The sequence below is a fragment of the Moschus berezovskii genome, chromosome 26, assembly GCF_049115385.1.
Source record: "Moschus berezovskii isolate FMDL1 chromosome 26, NW_MosBer_1.0, whole genome shotgun sequence".
NCBI lineage: Eukaryota > Metazoa > Chordata > Mammalia > Artiodactyla > Moschidae > Moschus > Moschus berezovskii.
The window spans coordinates 42,757,567-42,770,337 of record NC_142485.1 but is presented as its reverse complement, the minus strand read 5'-3'; the positions used below and the strand labels follow the sequence as shown (position 1 = coordinate 42,770,337).

The 12,771-nt window shown below is 44.6% G+C and overlaps 1 protein-coding gene across 1 annotated transcript in view; it reads right to left on the bottom strand.

The window, feature by feature from the left end:
* The window catches only part of CSMD1 (CUB and Sushi multiple domains 1), a 1,848,896-nt gene that overhangs the window by 57,215 nt on the left and 1,778,910 nt on the right, over positions 1-12,771 (bottom strand). Inside the window, exons 54-55 of the mRNA XM_088832674.1 lie at positions 5,417-5,590; positions 3,872-4,045 (exon numbers count right to left, since the gene is read on the bottom strand). Coding sequence (XP_088688800.1) covers positions 3,872-4,045; positions 5,417-5,590 — 348 coding nt within the window. The remainder of the gene's footprint in view (positions 1-3,871; positions 4,046-5,416; positions 5,591-12,771) is intronic.

Sequence of the window (12,771 nt, the reverse complement as noted above, 5' to 3'; positions counted from 1 at the left end):
TGGGTTCCATGCTCTCCTCCAGGGGATCTATCTTGCCAACCCACGGATCGAATTCAAGTCTCTAACGTCTCCTGTATTGACAGGCAGGTTCTTTACCACCATTGCCACCTAGGAAGCCACATGGCATCATACATCTGTCCAAACACATAGGTCCTATGTTAAAACTAAAACCCTGGGTTTCCCTTGTGGTCCAGTGGTTAAGTATCTGCCTTACAATGCAGGGGACACGTTCCATCCCTGGTCTGGGATGATTCCACAAGCCGAGGGGTAACTAAGCCTTTGAGCTTGTCCTCAGGTCCTAGAGCCCATGCTCTGCGATAAGAGAAGCCACCACAATGAGAATCCCAAGCAGCACAACTAGAGAGCAGCCATCGCTCACTACAGCTAGAGAAAAGCTTGAGCAGCAGCGAAGACCTAGCACAGCCAAAGTGTACCATGTAGGTTCATCAACGTTAATAAATGCACCATCTTATGGGGATGTTGATAATTAGGGGTGTGCACTGTGGGGGCACGGGGTACTGGGAAACCTTTGCACCTTCTTCTCAATCTTGATATGAACCTAAAACTTCTCTAAAGAAATAAAATCTATTAAAAGAAAAATAAGTCCTTTCCAATTTTTCAAGAAAAGGCACGAAGAAAAGACAAGTCAAAATGAACACTGAAGTCATTAAAATGAACCCTGACCTCCTCCACACTGAGCCATAGACTGCTAAAGGACCAGCACCTATTGTAAAACACCAAGGGAAAGTGAAAGGCACTCAGCCGTGTCCAACTCTTTGCGACCCCGTGGACTCTACAGTCCATGGGATTCTCCAGGTCAGAATCCTGGAGTGGGCAGCCTTTCCCTTCTCCAGGGGATCTTCCCAACCCAGGAATTGAACCCAGGTCTCTTGCATTGCAGGTGGATTCTTTATCAGCTGAGCCACAAGGGAGGCCCAAAACACCAAGAACTATTGCTATTCCAAGGCATTTGACTTTTTCTCCATTGCTTTGGCATAAGTTGGGTGAAAATGATGGAGAAGGAAATGGCAACCCACTCCAGTATTCTTGCCTGGGAAAACCTGTGTACAGAGGAGCCTGGCGGGTGCGGTCCATGGGGTTTGCACAGGAGTATAGACATGACTTAGCAACTAAGCTACGACAAAGGAAAATGAGGTACAGAAAAGATATTTTGATAATTAAAAGCCTGCTCTTTGGATTTACTCCATCTTTCTTTTAGCCAGAACATCCTGCATCCAGTGTGCAATCTTAGCAGCTGGGGGCCTTTCTCCCTAATTAACCAGCCCTGATCTCTAGATTATTATCTGCTTAAAGGTATGAATTATTTCAGCCAGCTCTGTATTGACAGTGTATGGCATAGCACTCAGAACACAGTAGGTGCTTAATAAGTGTTAGGTTGAGGAGAAGAGTTCTGGAGGGATGGATCTAGACATCCCTTCACGCCTAAGACATCTAAGTCACAGCTATGCCATAACCCCCTGTGAAATTAACTGGACCCAAATTTATGGGCCTCCATTTTTAATCATTCTTACAGTTGAGCTATCTTGCCCTGTCATAATGGATAGAGAAAACAGTTTGATTAAAGTTTTTTTAACCTTTAGCTAGGTCTGTCTATTCAGAGCTATGGTTTTTCCAGTAGTCATGTATGGATGTGAGAATTGGACATAAAGAAAGCTGAGCGTCAAAGAATTGATGTTTTAGAATTGTGGTGTTGGAGAAGACTCTTGAGAGTCCCTTGGACTGACTGCAAGGAGATCCAACCAGTCCATCTTAAAGGAAATCAGTCCTGAATATTCATTGGAAGGACTGATGCTGAAGTTGAAGCTCCAATACTTTGGCCACCTGATGCCAAAGAGCTGACCCATTAGAAAAGACCCTGATGCTGGGAAAGATTGAAGGCAGGAGGAGAAGGGGACGACAGAGGATGAGATGGTTGGATGGCATCAATGACTCGATGGACATGAGTTTGAGTGAACTCCGGGAGTTGGTGACGGACAGGGAGGCCTGGCGTGCTGTGGTTCATGGGGTCTCAAAGAGTCAGACACGACTGAGTGACTGAACTGAACTGAATCTTTAGCTAATCTCTGCAGTTACTGGAACAAGTGGCAGGCACCATAGCCCAGTCTCTCCACTGCTGTCCAAGTGCCCAGGGCTTGGGGCAGACACATGGGCCCCTTGTTTCCCTGTGAGAGGGGGGGAGTGAGTCACCATGGCTATCACAGCCATGCATGCACCATGCTCAGGAAGCACTAGGGGCTGCTGGAGTGTCCCACTGAAGGGGAGGGGCCAGACATACATAGAAGCCAACTAGTTGTGCCAGCTCACACATTCCAGACATCCCCTAACTCCAGTCATCCCAATCACTGACCCTACCTAATACGATTTATTGATAAAATGTAATCTACAAGGTAAACCTGCCAATGTCCAGGCTGACCAGATGCCCCACATTGTCAGGAGACAGTGTGAGCTTTGGGACGAGAAACCAGGGGCATCTCAGTGAGATACTCCACCCTTTCCTTTCCCAGGACTTCCCTGTAGCTCAAATGGTAAAGAATCTGCCTGCTACGCAGGAGACCCACTTTCAATCCCTGGATGAAGAAGATTCTCTGGAGAAGGGAATAGCAATTCACTCCAGTATTCTTGCCTGGAGAATCCCATGGACAGAGGAGCCTGGTGGGCTACAGTCTGTGGGGTCACAAAGAGTCAGACGTGACTGAGTGACTAACACTTCACTTCTCCTCCCCCAATAGGACACACCTGAAGCCTGCCTTCTGGAGACAGTGAGAACAGGGAACCTGGGGGTCTGCTCTTCATGGCAAGACTTTCTCATGTTGAAAGGGAGTTTTAGAGGGTAGTGGAATGAGGAGGCATTACTCTGTTTTTGAGCTCCAGCCAAGCACTCTGATATAGATGCGTGCCAGCATGGACAGGTAGGTAGCCAAATTTCAAGTAACTGCCTTTTGAAGCACAGCCTCAATTCCCATCCTGCTATTGTTGCTTTTGAATAGAGCTCCCTTGTGTACCCAGTGGGAAGGTGGGTGATTGTCAGAGCATGGGGCCTTTGTAAGTGTCTGGCTTTAGTACTGTTACTACCAAAAACAAACAGGAATAACACTTCACCTTCACATGGAAGAACGTTCACCTTCAGTATGAGAGATATTTCAATGGAAAGTAAATGGAGCAAAACCTTAAACAGCATGAACTAAAGACTACAAGATGAACTTGTCAATGTCCAAGTTCTCTAAACTCTTAAAAACTCAAAAACTACAGAGCAGCATTTCCTTGGAAATTTAGGTGTTAATCCAAATCTGTGTGACAAGTTTTAAAGAAGCAAATTTCTAAAACTTGAGATCTAAGTGTGAGTGCGAAAGTTGCTCAGTTGTGTTCAACTCTATGCAGCCCCATGGACTATACACTCCATGGAATTCTCCAGGCCAGAATATTAAATGAGTAGCCATTCCCTTCCTCAGGGGATCTTCCCAATCTAGGGATCAAATCCAGGTCTCCCACATTACAGGTGGATTCTTTACCAACTGAGCTATCAGGGAAGCCCTGAGATCTAAAAGCAGTTAGAACTTCTTAAGTACATCCCTAACTCTAGAATTTTAAGGACCAAAGGCATGGAATGTATGTGGTAGAGATAAATGAGTGTCTAAGTGAGGAGAAGGATAACTGGAAGAAGTCTTTGAAGCACGGAGTCCCAGGGTTTTGTGACTGAATATGTGGCCAAAGACTAGACACCATGGAGAGATTTGCACATCATCCTTAGAAACGTTATTCCACCACGTGAAAAGTGGGTGCAGAAGCCCTCCAAGCAAGTAGACAGGCCCCCTGGTGTGTGATCGCCCCCGCTGACCAAGGGCTCTCCTACCTCGGCAGGTGGGCAGGGGGCTGCTCCACTGACCATTACTCCGACACTGGGCTCGAGACGCACCCTGCAGCAGGTAGCCGGGGTTGCAGGTGAAGTTCACCACATCGTTCAGGTTGAACTCGCTGCCGTTGGTCAACCCGTGGGCGGGGTTCCCCGGGTGTCCACAGGTGATGGCTATGGAGGAAGACAGGTCCACATGGTGGTCAGAAGATGAACCAGTCATCACCTTCACCTGAAATTCTTTATTCATACATATTCATATGTGTTAAACGTGTTAATTAGAGGGTTGACAGTGGATCAGATACGTTACAGATTGTGTTTATATTCAGAAGCAGAAATCAGGAGAAAGTGTCATGGGTTGAACCCACAGGTTTTTATTATAAATAATTGTGGAAAATAACCAGCAACTGCCTTTGTTCATAAACATAATTATTATTTCTTATTTATGTCATGATGGGATATTAAGTAAATTTGAAATAAAACAATGAAAAAAAAGATGCAAAATTTTTCTGTTAGTCATGAGTTTTGAATATTTTTCCTTTAGAAAACATCAGCTAATTTTTTGGAACTCTCATTTTGAAACATTAAAGGAATTTAGCTGAAAATTTAAATTATTGCAAAATCAATGTAAACATCATGAAATTAGCAAAAATGAGTGCATGCTCAAATCCTATTTTCTTCGACATGCCCCGTTTATGCAGTCAACTCTCATCCTGTGATGCCCACAATCACAGGAACACAAATCATGAAGATACTCTTGACTGGCCCTTTCAAAAGAAACACATTACAGATGTAAAACTGGTGTTCTTCTCACTTATCTTGTCAACCATTTTCCCTTTCAAATAAAACTTTCTCCCTTGATCTTTGTACATTTACCATAGCACTATCACAGAGAAGATCCATCACTTTTGTAAACTTACATCAACGTTCCCTTTGTTTAGGAAAATGGAGAACATATTAGGAAAAATTGGTTTAAAAGGACATTTGCAATAGAGGTACAAGCTCTTCTAGAAATAGGAGTTGGCATTTGCCTTTGAAGTTAGAAAGTTTGAGGACAATTGTTACATACAGTGTCACCTTCTACGAAAGGAAGGACTGCGTTCAAAGCTGTCTGTGTTCTTGACGAAGCAAGGACAGAAACACAAAACAACACAGAAGATTGGGGGTGGACACGGGGGCACCTTCGAAGTTGACCTGCAGACTCAGGCTCAGCAGCTCTACCCTCCGCTAGTCAGAGGTTGTGTCCACCTGGTTGTCCTGTGATGACGTCTAGGGGAACAAATGCCTGACATCCTCATCCTGGGACCCATCTGAGATGAGCTGGTGAGCAAACGCAATGTGCATGGGAGGCTGGAGGAGGGCTGGGAAAACATGGAATGGGAGGAGGACTGGAGACGGAAGTGGGGGAGCGACCGTGTTCTTTCTTTCCCGTCAGTTCTCCACCTTCTCCTCTGATATCAAACATGTCTGTGCTACAACTTAATGACAAAAGGAAAACACCCCTAAGGGAAACTCCGCCCGAATTAGTTCACAGAGGGTACTCACGGACACAGACTGGGGTGTGTCCGGACCACTTGTGGTCTTGCAAGCATATCCGGACGGAAGTCCCCACGAGCCGGAAGCCGGGGTTGCACTGATACACCACTGTGTCCCTGTAACTGAAGCCATCGCCGCTAATGTGACCATTCACGATGGGGTCCGGGGAGCCACAGTGGCCGGCTGGAAAATGAACAAAACCAAGAAAAACATGCTGGAGAGTGTGTCTTCTGTAAAAGCACCACATTCATGGAGAACAACAGGGTCCTACTGTTTAGCACAGGGAGCTATATGCAACAGCCTGGAATACACCAGAATGGAAGAGAACGTGAAACAGACTATGTATCATGTGTAACTGAGTTACTCTGCTGTAGAGAAGAGATGAACACAATGTCAGTGGACTATATATCGATAAAAAATTATAGGAGTAATACACTCATAATTTATCTTGTCAAGTAACAGCCTTGAATACAAACAGTATTTAAAGGTTTTCCATATATATATATATATATATATATGATATATTTTCCTTTTCAACTTCTTAATTTTTCTCAACAGTTGTGGGAACATAAGTAATATTTGGCCACCTCATGTGACGAGTTGACTCACTGGAAAAGAGTCTGATGCTGGGAAAGGTTGGGGGTGGGAGGAGAAGGGGACGACCAAGAATGAGATGGCTGGATGGCATCACCGACTTGATGGACATGAGTTTGAGTGAACTCCGGGAGTTGGTGATGGACAGGGAGGCCTGGCGTGCTGTGATTCATGGGGTCGTAAAGACACGGCCACGACTGAGCGACTGAACTGAACTGAACTGAAGTAATATTTCAAATAGAAAATTGTTAAAAGGTATTCCCTAGTAGTGGTTTCTCCATTTACTTCTACTTATTTTTCATTTGTATTTTATGGCATTTATCTGGTAAATAAAAGTCAAAAGAAAGGAAGAGACACTTGGAATTAATGAAAGTTCCGTAACCCTATTGAATACATGTAGCAAGGAAAAGTATGGAAGGATTTCCAATGAGACATTAGATTCCTGAACTATTTATGAATTTCTAGAAGAAGGACTGGTGTTTAAAACAAATCCAATTTCAGGAAACGTCATGTTTTCGGGCCAGCAGTGTCTTTGGGGCTGGGCATTCAATGAGGAATAAGGCAGTTGTAAGAGGCCTGACACAGAAAGCATCCCTGGGAGTTTCATCATAGAGAGGTGAGGAGTAGGGAGGGGATGTGTAGCCAAGCCGGGCATCAGACACCCTGACACAGGCAGCACTGAAGGCCTAAAGGGAGCACGCCATTAGCCAGATCAAGGCGTCTAGTCCCTGTACGGACGACCTTGATTTATTTTTAAAGTCTCAGTTAAAATGAAGATTATGGAGCTATGGGACCAAACTATTCATTTTCCACAAGGGCACCTATTTTAGCCTTTTAGGGTACAGCCTTACACATTTCAAGACTCTATGTTGTGCAACTTCCCTAATTTTGGCTGCATTTCAGTTCACTTCAGTTCAGTCACTCAGTAGTGTCCGACTCTTTGCGACCCCATGAATTGCAACACACCAGGCCTCCCTGTCCATCACCAAATCCTGGAGTTCACTCAAACTCATGTCCATCGAGTTGGTGATGCCATCCAGCCATCTCATCCTCTGTTGTCCCCTTCTCCTCCTGCTCCAACCCCTCCCAGCATTAGAGTCTTTTCCAGTGAGTCAACTCTTCGCATGAGGTGGCCAAAGTATTGGAGTTTCAGTCCTTCCAGTATTTTAGCATCAGTCCTTCCAATGAACACCCAGGATTGATCTCCTTTAGGATGGACTGTTTGGATCTCCTTGCAGTACAAGGGGCTCTCAGGAGTCTTCTCCAGCACCACAGTTCAAAAGCATCAATTCTTCGGTGCTCAGCTTTCTTCACAGTCCAACTCTCACATCCATACATGACCACTGGAAAAACCATAGCCTTGACTAGATGGACCTTTGTTGGCAAAGTAATATCTCTGCTTTTTAATATGCTATCTAGGTTGGTCATAACTTTCCTTCCAAGGAGTAAGCGTCTTTTAATTTTATGGCAGCAATCAGCATCCGCAGTGATTTTGGAGCCCCCAAAAATAAAGTCTGACACTGTTTCCACTGTTTCCCCATCTATTTCCCATGAAGTGATGGGACCGGATGCCATGATCTTTGTTTTCTGAATGCTGAGCTTCAAGCCAGCTTTTTCACTGTCCTCTTTCACTTTCATCAACAGACTTTTTAGATCCTCTTCACTTTCTGCCATAAGGGTGGTGTCATCTGCATATCTGAGGTTATTGATATTTCTCCAGCTTGTGCTTCTTCCAGCCCAGTGTTTCTTATGATGTGCTCTGCATGTAAGTTAAATAAGCAGGGTGACAGTATACAGCCTTGACGTACTCCTTTCCCTATTTGGAACCAGTCTGTTCCATGTCCAGTTCTGACTGTTGCTTCCTGACCTACATATAGGTTTCTCAAGAGGCAGGTCAGGTGGTCTGGTATTCCCGACTCTTTCAGAATTTTCCACAGTTTCCTGTGAGCCATCCAGTCAAAGGCTTTGGCATAGTCAACAACGCAGAAATAGATGTTTTCCTGGAACTCTCTTGCTTTTTCCATGATCAAGCGGATGTTGGAAATTTGATCTCTGGTGCCTCTGCCTTTTCTAAAACCAGCTTGAACATCTTGAAGTTCACGGTTCAAGTATTGCTGAAGCCTGGATTAGAGAATTTTGAGCATGACTTTACTAGTGTGTGAGATGAGTGCAATTGTGCAGCAGTTTGAACATTCTTTGGTATTGCCTTTCGTTGGGATTGGAATGAAAACGGACCTTTTCCAGTCCTGTGGCCACTGCTGAGTTCTCTAAATTTGCTGGCATATTGAGTGCAGCACTTTCACAGCATCATCTTTTAGGATTTGAAATAGCTCAACTGGAATTCCATCACCTCCACTAGCTTTGTTTGTAGTGATGCTTTCTAAGGCCCATTTGACTTCACATTCCAGGATGTCTGGCTCTTGGTCAGTGATCATACCATCGTGATTATCTTGGTCATGAAGATCTTTTTTTGTACAGTTCTTCTGTGTATTCTTGCCACCTCTTCTTAATATCTTTTGCTTCTGTTAGGTCCATACCATTTCTGTCCTTTATCGAGCCCATCTTTGCATGATATGTTCCCTTGGTATCTCTAATTTTCTTGAAGAGATCTCTAATCTTCCCTATACTGTTGTTTTCCTCTATTTCTTTGCATTGATTGGTGAGGTAGGCTTTCTTATCTCTCCTTGCTATTCTTTGGAACTCTGCATTCAGATGGATAAATCTTTCCTTTTCTCCTTTGCTTTTCGCTTCTCTTCTTTTCACAGCTATTTGTAAGGCTTCCCCATATAGCCATTTTGCTTTTTTGCATTTCTTTTCCATGCCAAGAGAATGCACTGGTCATAACGAACACCCTCTTCCAATAACACAAGAGAAGACTCTACACATGGACATCACCAGATGGTCCATGCCGAAATCAGATTGATTATATTCTTTGCAGCCAAAGATGGAGAAGCTCTATACAGTTAGCAAAAGCAAGACTGGGAGCTGACTGTGGTTCAGATCATTAACTCCTTATTGACAAATTCAGACTTAAATTGAAGAAAGTAGGGAAAACCACTAGACCGTTCAGATATGACCTAAATCAAATCCCTTATGATTATACAGTGGAAGTGAGAAATAGATTTAAGGGACTAGATTTGATAGAGTGCCTGATGAACGATGGACAGAGGTTCGTGACATTGTACAGGAGACAGGGACCAAGACCATCCCCATGGCTGCATTTAGCTATCAGTATTTCAATGAGCACTGGTTCATGTGTGCTAAGTTGCTCTGGTCATTTGTTTGCAACCCCATGGACTGTAGTCCACCAGGCTCCTCTGTTCATGGGATTCTCCAGGCAAGAATACTGGAGTGAGTGCCATGCCCTCCTCCAGGGGATCTTCCCAGTCCAGGGATCAAACCCATGTCTCTAGTCTCTTACACTGGCAGGCAGGTTCTTTACCACTAGTAACCACCTGGGAAACCCTCCACTGAGCACAATCAGCAGCAAAGAAAGGATAAGAAACTCTATTAACTGAAAAAAAAAAAAAGAGAGAGAGAGAATCGGGATGAGGGCAGCCCTGCACGTTTCAAGAGAAAGTATCACCTACATTAAATAATGTGATTATCTGGGAGACCTGACACTGGGATGCCACGCCTCTGGGTTTTGTGTTTGTTTGTTTCTTTTTCATTAGCATTCGGTTTCAACTTAAACAAGATCACTAAACGCTTTCAGGCAATTCTGCAGCCAGTATCATTGCACCTAGGTTAGGAGATTGGATTTCCTGACAGATGCATCAGAAACGGTTCCATCAAAGTGTGGGCAGAAAATCTCAGAGTGAAGAGCATGTGGATTACTTTATTTTTACTTCAGTTTGATTTGTGAATTTAATAATCTGTCACAAATCAGAACCTGAGAGCTCTGGCTAGAAAGGAGCAAGTGATTTAGGCAGAATACTGTAAAACTGTAACTGCACGTGATTTTTAATTCAACAGATGGGTTGACTGACAGAGAGATATATCCTAGAGGAATGGATGGATTTTCTTTTAGTTTAAGTATGAATTACAAATTCTATTATTTCCACATTCCTAGAACTTTACATTTTAATTCTCCATTTTCTCCCTGCTGAGGTCAAGCATTACTATGGAGTGGGTAATTCTCCAACTGCTTAAAATTGTTCTTGAGAGTCAGTAGCAGAATCAGGAATTCCATGCCGGGGTGGCTGTTTTCAGTTCTGGACAAGTGACTCTGTCTCACACACTAAACCATGGAAAACATCATTCATCGGCCGGCTAAGATGAAATGCACGATGGAATGGGAATTCCGTGAAACTCCAGAATGACTGAGATTCCATATGTGTGATTGGGTCACAAGGGTCTGAAGGTTTCACCTCATCTGCAGAATGACTCCTCTGTGCCTTAAGCTGCAACATCACTTCGGGTGTAATGATACTTCAGGTGTAATGACAGCAGTATTATTGCTTTTATTTACTATATTTTAGTTAGATGTCCCAAACAGAAGAGAAAACTTCTTTTAACTATCTTTCTCTAAAACTGAATTAGGAGGAATAAAATCCATGGAACAAATTCTGCTAAAACACAGAGTAGAGGCCGGGAAGTTGTTTTGGGGAGGCCATGAGTCAAACTCAAGGAGAACAAGGGACCCACAGGGGATTCTTGGTTTCCTCCCAGGTCCAGGGATTCCTACAATCTCATCAGGAGAGGGAACTGGACACGGTGGACGGCAGCCATGCCCCCTGGGGAAGCCCCGCTCATAGTCGGAAGCACAGAGAGGCCACCAGCCAGGGCCCTGATATCAATCAGCTTGGGCTACCACATGGGCCAGCAGAACTGGATCTTCCCAGGTGTGATATGTCTATCCCACCACGGCAGGGCCTCTGCAGGCCCTGCCTCTCCAGGCAGCAGCTCTGGAAGGTTACTGTCCAAATTCTACACACAGTTGCCATTGCGGTTTTTCAGTCACTAAGTCATGTCCGACTCTTTGCAGCCCCGTGGACTGCAGCTCAAGAGGCGTTCCTGTACTTCACTATCTCTGTGAGCTTGCTCAAACATGGAGTCAGTGATGCCATCCAACCATCTCAGCTTCTGTCACCCCCTTCTCCTCCTGCCCTCAGTACTTCCCAGCATCAAGATATTTTCCAATGAGTCAGCTCCTTCACATCAGGTGGCCAGAGTATTGGAGCTGCAGCTTCAGCATCAGTCCTTCCAATGAATATTCAGGGTCGATTTCCTTTAGGATTGTAGACTGACAACACAGTTGCATGACAGAACAAAAGTGTTCTTTGCCAGCTTGTTTCTCGTGGAGTGACTATTCTGAATACTGTCCTGGGATGAATGGAATCCCTCCATCCTTCAGCACCCTCACCTACTGCTGCAACCAGGCATCTGGAAGGGAGCCCTGGGCAGGTGTATTTCAGAAATGGGGTCTGCCCATGGATAGGATTTTGCATTGTCCAGGTGAGCTCTCTGCACTGCACCTTGTCTCTGATGTTGCAATGATCATGGCCTGCAACCTGACAAAACCGCATTGCCTTTCAGGGGTGACTTCACTGAGCGGTGGACACAGAGTGTCAGAGGTCAGTTAGCAGCTGTCCCTGAACACACAGTGAATGCACAGACTGAATGTTTCTTTCAAGACAGCTTGTGTTAGAGTCTCCTACAATTCCCTAGACTTGTGCGATTTCAGAAGGAAATTCTGTGATTTGGGAACTGAATCCAGTTCTCCTGGTCCCACGGACACCTGCTCCTCCAGGAGACCCATTAGGTACCCTGGCTCCCAGGTGACGGGTTTCCTGGTCTGGGCAGACCTAGACCCTGCATCTCTCATTGTGGAGGTTGGGTATTCACAGGAACTAAACAAGTGTGCCTCCTGTCACAAGGCTACTCTCTCACACTCTCAACACACACACATTTCCCACACCCCAGAATCCCCTATTTTAAGGTCACCTTCTTTTCACTGTGCCAGTCTGTATCAGGACAAATACTAAATATTGGTTTGGGGATTGGAAGTGAATACATTCACACATTTTTACAAAATCTATAAACCAAATTTTTCAGCCTCTGTTTTTGCTTTGTGATTACTGGTACTCGTTGCTGAAAATAAAATAAGCATTACAACTATGCTGTACCTGCAGGAGACTGAGAAATGCAGTCTGCTTCATTCTGCCAGCTCCACCAGTAACTCCAGCTGGGGGGCTAAAGGCCTATTTGGCGGTGACTTTTAAAGCCAGTTTACGAACTCCACCTGAGTGCTAACAAATGGTCACAAAATTTCAGATGGATCAGATCCCCTTATGTGCAGGAAACAGGCTAATGGCTGAGCAGTGAACACTGATGTATGCATTTAAATCTCTAGACCTGACATATTAATGAAGGAACACATTTGAGTTCCCACAAATGAGGCTTTTTCCCTCCACGAGCAATTTTTGGGGGTATTCTTGAGTATCTTTGTGGAAGTCAGAGAAAATATAGTGTTGTAGTAAGCGCCTGAATCATTGCGAGGATGGGCAAGTGGGGTGTGATGAGCGGGAGGACATTCAGGGCCCTTAGCAGCGCCAACCACCAAGATTGTTCCCTTTGCCACAGAATACATTCGTATCAGGTCTCTATTTGACACACTCTGAAAGTGCTGGTCACTTGGTTTCGTGTCCAACTCTGTAACCCCACAGGCTGCAGCCCACCAAGCTCTGTCTGTGGGATTTCCCAGGCAAGAATCAAAACTCAAATATCTTCTTTATTTTAGGTTTCCCTGCAGGAGGAGATTCTACCTC